Below are 8,278 nucleotides of genomic sequence, written 5' to 3' on the forward strand. Positions count from 1 at the left end.
GGCTTGGGGACAGAAGTGAGACAGTGTTGTTAACACCCTGGGCTGGCAATATTGTAGCTGAATCCTCCATTTCTCTGTGCTCAAAAATGCCCCAGCTTCAGCTCGTCACAACCAGCCCTACTCAAGGATGCCAGCTGGCACGATGGCCTCCACCCTGGGCACTGGTTGGTGGCCCTTCTGACACACTGATGCTGCTCTCTGAGATGAGGCTCCTGCCCAGGAAGAGTGGCACATACTCTCTCAGGAGGAGCCGGTCTGACTCCTTTGCCCTTCCTGAGGGTGGGAGTGAGTGCATGCTCAGCCACCGGGTTTCCACCACAGTCTGTCCAGGGGCACCTGGGAGGCTCCCTTTGAACAGGTCCAGGATGCACAGACCTGGCAGTTCCTGAGATCTGGAAATGCTGCACATGTAGGCCAGAGACCTGGATGGGGGGTATCCTGCATGTGTGCACACTGCATCTGTTCACTGTGCACATCCACGTGGGAGCAGGTCATGCCCTCCAGGAAGGCCTGAAGGGCCTGCAGGGTCCTTGCCTCCAGTCCAGCCTAGAGCATTTTAGGCAAAGTAGGCTCCTGTTTATTGAGGGGTTGGCTTGAACAGATTCAAGTGTGTCTGATAAGGGAGTTGGAGCCCCCTTATGCTGGGAAGGTATCAGGCCAGGGAAGCTGGGGTGGGCAGGACCATGGTGGGCACGGCCATGCAGAGGCTGTGTAGAGATGGCATAGAGAGGGCCGCAGCTGCTCCTGGCCTCAGTGCCACGATCGATCTGGATGAAAGGCTTGAGCTCCTGCATAGGGACATCTGATCTATTGGCTTTCTTTGTTTCTCGGACATCACTCTTTTCCCCTCTGGCACCAGACTTCCTTATGTACGCAGTGGCCTCTGCTCTATCTGAATAGGCTGGAAGAAGCCCTCTGAGCTCTGAGGCTCCTGGGATGGAGGGTTGGGGCCTCGTTAGAGGCGGGATTGCTAATTCCAGGAGCTCCAAACCTGCTCCCTCATGCTCCCTGATGTCAGCATTCACCTGCCGCCTGGGGATAGGGACTCCGCCCTCTACCTACTCCCCCCCACCAGCAGACACAGGGCCTGCCCGGCTGGCTCAGCACACTCATGACTCACGCCCACCCTGCATGCAGGGAGCCCCAGTCCTGCAAGAGGCAGCAGACTCTTTCCTCCTCTGGCACCAGACTTCCTTATGTACGCAGTGGCCTCTGCTCTATCTGAATAGGCTGGAAGAAGCCCTCTGAGCTCTGAGGCTCCTGGGATGGAGGGTTGGGGCCTCGTTAGAGGCGGGATTGCTAATTCCAGGAGCTCCAAACCTGCTCCCTCATGCTCCCTGATGTCAGCATTCACCTGCCGCCTGGGGATAGGGACTCCGCCCTCTACCTACTCCCCCCCACCAGCAGACACAGGGCCTGCCCGGCTGGCTCAGCACACTCATGACTCACGCCCCCCCCGCATGCACTCATGACTCACGCCCACCCTGCATGCAGGGAGCCCCAGTCCTGCAAGAGGCAGCAGTTGGCACCAGCGAGGGGTGCAGGGACTCCTATGGATCTCAGTAGTTCCAGGCCCTGCAGGCATGAGCAGGGGATAACAGAGACCACCAACCACACAGGAATCCCCATGGAATGCTCTTCCTAGTTGTACTGCTGCTAGGGTCCGGCAGAGGCCCTGCACAGGACCCTCCCTCCTGTCCTGCCCTCCCAATCCCAGTCTCCATGTTAGACCTTCCTGTGTCCGTTTTGTTGGTTGTTTAGATTTTCTTGCCATTGGGTGTGTGTGCATGCTGGAAAGAGAGAAAGGAAAAAGAGAGAGAGGAAGTGAGAAATCACCCACCAGGGGGATGGCCACATCACAATCTCTCCTTTTCCATTCTCCTCTTGGGATTTGGGATGCACGTGCACACACACATACCTGGCATGTTTTTCAAGCTGCCAGGTCCAGGACTCAAACCACAAAGTCAGCCATGTGGGATCCAGCACTTTAATCATCAGGCCACCTGTTGGCCCAACGGCCACTTTTTATAAAAAAGTTAATATATTTACTTTTTCATGACAGAGAGAAAGAGAGGGAGAGAGACCTCAGCAGGGTTTTACCACACCACGATCCTCCCCCTAGCCTTTTCCCAGCCAGCCAGGATCACAGGTGAGTGAGAGTGTGCTGGGCATGTTCAGGGCAACTAGAGATCCACACCTGGGGCTCCCACATGACCCCAGCACCACACAGTGGCACCCCAACAGCCATTTTACCACAGCTGGGTCTTGTGCCCATTTTGTCTTGGCGGTTGTGTTTAGTCCCTCCCATCCTAGGTAGCCTGGGAATTGGGTCATGAAGAAAGGGGGCAGCACAGACCAGTCTCTGCCTGGCAGAGTGTGGGGGGTGGAAAAGGACAAAGGCAGGAGAGGTAGACAGAGACAGGAGAATGGTGAGATGCAGGCAGGGCGTGGTCCTGCTCCTCTGTGTCTGTGGGTGCAACTGGTGCTCGTTTCTAGGAGAGTGGCGAGCTCAGGTCTGGGCACTGCCTGGAGCAGAGGAAGCCCTGCAACTGTGGCACCTGAGCAAGGGCAGAGAGAATCGAAAGTGGGGTGGTTGATGAACCCTTTTGGGGGTAGCTGGTGGGTAGTGGAGCAAGGTGTTCAGCCTCCAGGTTCCCACCCCTACATCCAAACAATTATTCCGGAGTCCCAGAGCTTCAGCAATATCGCCGACATCCTATCACAGCACTTTGGTCAGTCTTTAAGGTCTTCACAGGTGTGTTGGCATCTGCCTGGTGCCACTTCATGCCAGCTGTTTTATTGGAGAAGTTCTTTCCATCAGAGGACAGCATGCTTCTGTCCGAACTGAGCATGGAGCAGGTCAGGTGCTGCTTCCATTCTCCTGGTGGTCCCTGGAGGTCTTTCTTAATTCTGCCCTGCCTTTCCCACATGCCACCATTTCAGGATCACAAGTCTGCCTGCAAGTGCCTGCAGGTGCATTTCAAATGGACCCAAGTCTGCAAAAGAATGTGACATGCACTGTTGGGAATGAGAGACTCAAGGGACAGGGAAGCCCCTTTCCTGGTACTGTCTCCCTAGGCCCAACCTAGAGGGGACACGAATGTGACTGTGTCTGATTGTGACTTACTACTAGCCACTGTCCCTCTCTGGCTGTCTGGGCTGGCTCTCTGCGTGGGTCAGGAATCATCTGGTCTCAATACAGCACTGCACATCTACCTTAGAGTTATTTAGTTCAACCCAGCTTTTCATACCAAGGAACAATTCTTTTGTTTGTTTGTTTGTTTTGCTATAGGGTATGTGTGCTCACTAGGAGAGGGAAAGTGAGAAATCACCCCCTAGGGGAGATGGCCTTTTCATAATTCCATCTCCTCGAGTCTCCTCTTGAGATTTTGGGCATGCACGCATACAAGCCCAGAGTGATTTTTAAATGACCTGGTCTGGGAATTGAACCAAGAAGTTGGCCATGTGGGATCCAGTGCCTTAACCCAAGGAACTCTTTTAAGCTTCTGTTTTTAGCATGTCCCTGGTCCTTGCAGACCGGCTGGCTTCCCTCCAAGGAAATGGATGCTCATCATCTCTCTGCCCCAGTTGCCCGGAAGAGGCACAAAAGGGAGAACTGACAATCCCAGACTTAACACCTTGGGAGCTGAGGGAAGCCCAGTAGTCTCCACTCTGCTCAGCTATCCCAGGCTCAGGCTGTGCTCCACACTTTGCTCTGGACTCATGGTGCCTGACCACAGGTTCCAGTTCCCTCTGTGCTCCTGGGCTAGCCCATCTGTTCTGTGCCTGGGCAGACACACAGGCGCTTCACACAGGTGGTCAGCAGAGACCACAGGAGGCCAGCGTCTAGGAGCAAAGCTCCAGTGATGAGCACCAGCATCAGCTCCTAGCAGTGTTTTTATGGTGGAATCCTGGCTGCCGCTGCTGCTCTGGCTCCCCTAGTCCTCCTGGTCAATTAGAGGAGTCCAGATAACGCTGGAATCTGCAGCGGCGTGTGTGTGTGTGTGTGTGTGAGTGAGTGTGTGTGTTTTCACTGCTGTTCCTCCTACCTCCCCACAGGGCTTAGCACTTTAAGCCTTCAAAGAAAAGAGGATTCACTTTTGCAGAGCACCTATAAAGTTTAATTTCTCATTTACTGTCCCAGGCAACCCCACCAGGTAGTATTCCTCTCTCACGTTCAAGATGTGGGTTCAGAGTGGATGACCAAGATTATACAACTGTTGTGCAGCACAGCGAGGCCTCCAGATCCAAATCCCAGGCCTTGCTCCCATACCATGGGCTTCTAGTAAGGCCATGGGCCCTGGTGGCATGGAGGGTGGGGCAAGGGTTGCAGGACTTCCAGATTGTTTCTAGTGCTGCCTCTGCCTCAGGTGCACAAGCTCTAGGCCTTTACCTCCAGGTATTAAATATTAAATGCCCCCCCCCCCCACCAGGACAAGTCAATCACCAGCCATCTGCATTTGAGTTCTGAGTTTCCCCCTTCAGGGACTAGGACAATTGAAGATTTTCTACCCAAACTTCCCTCCTGCTCCCCCACATCTAGGCAGGTAGCACACACTCTTTATTGTCTCTGTCTCTCTCTTTAATTTTTATTTTTGAAGTTCTTAGCTCGCTGGTGCTCTTTAATCTTGCTAACTCTTACAGTTCCCCCTCTCACAAGTGGCAAGCCAATCACCAGCCATCTACTTTTGAGTTCTGAGTGAACTCTTTGGCACAATGCCCTATAGTTTTCTTTCTTTTTTTGAAAGAATTATTTTATTTAACTTTATTCATTTTTTTAATTTGACCAGAGAAAGAATAAGCGAGAGAGAGAGAGAGAGAGAGAGAGAGAGAGAGAGCAAAAGTGAGAAAGCAAGCCACCAGGTCCAGGACTTGAACCCAGTCAGCCATGTGGGAGTCCAGCACCCTTTATCACCGCGTCACCTGTGGCCCCATGGAGTTTTCATTTTTTGCTTTAATAAAAAGGTGTTTTCTTTTTTTTTTTAAATTGACTTTATCTATTTTTTTCTTTATTTTCTTTTCCTTTTTCTTTTAGCTTTCTCACTTTTCTGCTCAGCCTCCACACACTGAGTTTCTAGATAGGTCTAGGTGCACAGTAGCCAAGTATCTGAATACTTTTAGGGTCAGAGGAATCCTCAATTTCCATGGAATCTGCTGCACAAAGGGAGAAAAATGGTAGTACTAGAGACTGCAGATCACCTCCTCCTGCATATCTCTGAACACTGAGATTTAACTCCAAAACTTAGGAAAAACCGTATAATCCATCAGATGATCAGAAACCACTGCAGAGGCACAAGAAATATGAGAAACCAAGAAACTATCTCTCCCCTAAGGGAAAAAAAAAAGTTCCTATTTTCCATAGACAATACAAGGGAACTTGTGGAAATGTCAGATAAAGAATTTAAAGTATTAACAGTGACAAAGCTAACAGAGATGCAAGAGAAGAGAGATAAGGAACTCCAGAAGATGCAGGAGGAAAGAGATGAGTTCCAGGAAGTGCAGAAGTTCTTTCTTGCATGATCTGAAAGAGGAAATGCACATCATAAAAAAGAGTCAAACAGAATTGTTAGAGATTAAGGTTGTAATACAGGAAATCAAAACCTCCCTTGAAAGTATTAAAAACAGATTAATTATGCCAAAGATTAAATTTCAGATGTAGAAGATAGAATCTCTGACCTAGAAAAATTCACCAAAAAGACTGATAAAATACCCCCCCCACACACACACAAATGAGAATAATATATGAGTAATACTAGATACCATTAAGTGCCCAAACATCCAGATAATCGATATCCCAGAATGTGAAGAAACTAATAAGGGCATTGATAATCTATTCCATGAAATCCTGGTAGAAAACTTTCCAAACCTAGGGAGGCATTCAAATATCCAGACCCAAGAAATACAAAAGACCCCACATAGAATCAACCCAAGAAGATCTTCTCTAAGGCACGTCATAGCCAGATTGACCAAAACCACAGACAGAGACAAGATACTAAAATTGGCAAGAGAGAAACGTCAAAGAATATCCCATCAGGCTAATGTCAGACCTCTCATTAGAAACAATGCAAGCAAGGAAAAAATTGGGAAAATATATTCAAAGTGTTAAGTGAAAAACAATTTATCAAAAAAATACTATACCCTGCAAGATTATCCTTCATATGGGAAGAGACAAAAACATTCTCAGATAAACAAAACCTGAAAGAATTTACCAATACCAGATCAGCTCTCTAAGTTCTGAAGGGAGTGCTATACCAGGAAACTAAAGTTAGACACACAGAAAGAGGAGTACAAAAAGCAACCAAGAGAATGGCCAACTTAATGGCAGGGACAAGTCCAGAAAGATCACTAATAATGTTGAATGTTAACTTCCAGGATTTAAATGGAAAGATCAACCATAGTAACACTGCAAATCCAATAGAAGAGAGATTAATTATATGAGACTGAAAATAGAATTTTATGACTTTCAGCTAAAACATTACTGATTTTCTTCTATACTTTGTTTTCCTGATTTAATGATTTTTGTCTTCTCTTTAACTGTTCATAGGTTCATCTATCTACTGTTTGACCTGAACCCTAATCTTTTTCCTGGCTTTAAATATTAAGCAAATCTCTCTTAACATTTTTTTAGATTTTGACCTATTAAAATGAAAGCTATTAATCTCAAATTTTAAAAAATGCATTAGAATATCTATTTAGTGACTGCAGTAAGCTATATAGCCCCAGCTAGGTGCTACTTTATAGTATGTTCATTCTACTTACTGAGGTTTATGCCTAAAGTCAGACATGGGTTCGTAGATATGTATGTGCTTGCTATTGAAAGTGTTTAGGTTAATTAAGTGAATCAATAAAGTGTGAAAGGAAAGGAACTGTAGATACCAGAGACGGTGTGAGAGAAGGGTGGGAAATGGCAGAGGGTGAGTGGTAGGGAATCAAGGTGGGGGGGGGCGAGAAGCAAAATATATAAGAAACAAGAAATGGAAAGTTATGATGATATCTTTGATTTAGCCAATATGCAGTGAATTCTGGATGGGTCATCTCATTTTGTATACTGTAATGATGTACAGTGAATGAATGCAAATAAATTTAAAATAAAAAACCTGATCAAACCAATAAATATTAAATGAAATATTTAAAGTTGTATTTTACAACTGTGTTTATATAAAGATGAATATAATTCAGGCTGGATTTATTAGTATTATTAGTCTACAGGGGGCCTTCAAAAAGTTCAGAGGTCATGCCCCCAGGAAGCGATTTCTCACTTTCTTTCTCTCTCACTCTTTCTTGTCTTGCTCTGGTAATAACATACGCCTCAGGGGAAAAGGAGTTCGTGAAAAATCGGCGAGATGTCCCTTTGCGCCTTGGCAGAGCTCCTCTGAAGCTCCGGGACCATTCTCTCACATTCTGTCCTCCACGAGTACTGGGACCGCAGGCTGGGAGTCGGAGGGACGGAAAATCACGTCGCAGGTATTCCGGCTGGACCCACGCACCCCTCAGCGGTGTGAGCGCGCGCACTGCCATACCCTGGGCCTGTAGTATTCTCTCTGGTAAATGAAAACGCTAGACAGGCCGAGCTCCGAAAGTTCTCAAAGCTCGGCAAGCAAAGCACCTGGGTAGAAAGAAGGCAGTCCTCTTCCCAGGGGTGGGGGACACAGAGTCTGGGAACGGGTGCAGCGGAGACCGAGGGGCCAGCGCTGCGCAGCGTGGCAAAGCGCGCCTGAGTGTCACGTGTGTGCAAGGTGCTTGTTCACTTGCTCGAATTTTTGGAAAAGTCCTAGACTCCGTGTGACCCAGGAGATCGGCTGCGGGCGGGGCAAGCCCCAGGGCTGAGGGTTCCCTGAGGCTCCGAGCTGTGTCGGTGGGCGCCTCCAACGTGTATCTGCGCATCCCAAGTCTGGCGGTGAAAAAAGGCAGGCCCCCGGGCGAGTCCTAGGGATTCGCAAAGTGCCGAGGGAGGCCGGGTTCGGGGAGGCGGGGCGTCTGAGGTCGGGGGCGGGCACTGGGGCGGACCCCGGGGGCGGACCCGAGGCGGGGCGCAGGGTGGCTTTCCCTGAGCCTGGACTCCGCCGCGCAGCTAGTCGAGAGGTGGCGGGCCCCTGGCGCCCCGCGGCCACCATGCTCAGCGTCGTGCACTTCCTCCGGAGCTTCTTCAAGGTGAGATCCGGCGTCGCTGAGCCCGCGGTGGGGATAGTGATATCCCGCCGCGCGTGGGGAGGAGAGCGGGAGTGCTCTGCTGCGCCCTGGACAGTCCGCTGGGCATGGAGTCAGGGGCTGGGGCATC

The 8,278-nt window shown here is 49.4% G+C and overlaps 1 protein-coding gene across 1 annotated transcript in view; it reads left to right on the top strand.

The window, feature by feature from the left end:
* Positions 1-8,064: 8,064 nt before the first annotated feature.
* The window catches only part of LOC106733149 (uncharacterized), a 132,378-nt gene continuing 132,164 nt past the window's right edge, over positions 8,065-8,278 (top strand). Inside the window, exon 1 of the mRNA XM_027773890.1 lies at positions 8,065-8,151. Coding sequence (XP_027629691.1) covers positions 8,113-8,151 — 39 coding nt within the window. The 5' untranslated portion in view covers positions 8,065-8,112. The remainder of the gene's footprint in view (positions 8,152-8,278) is intronic.

Source organism: Tupaia chinensis, unplaced genomic scaffold (genome assembly GCF_000334495.1).
Source record: "Tupaia chinensis unplaced genomic scaffold, TupChi_1.0 Scaffold000386_1, whole genome shotgun sequence".
Classification (NCBI taxonomy): domain Eukaryota; kingdom Metazoa; phylum Chordata; class Mammalia; order Scandentia; family Tupaiidae; genus Tupaia; species Tupaia belangeri.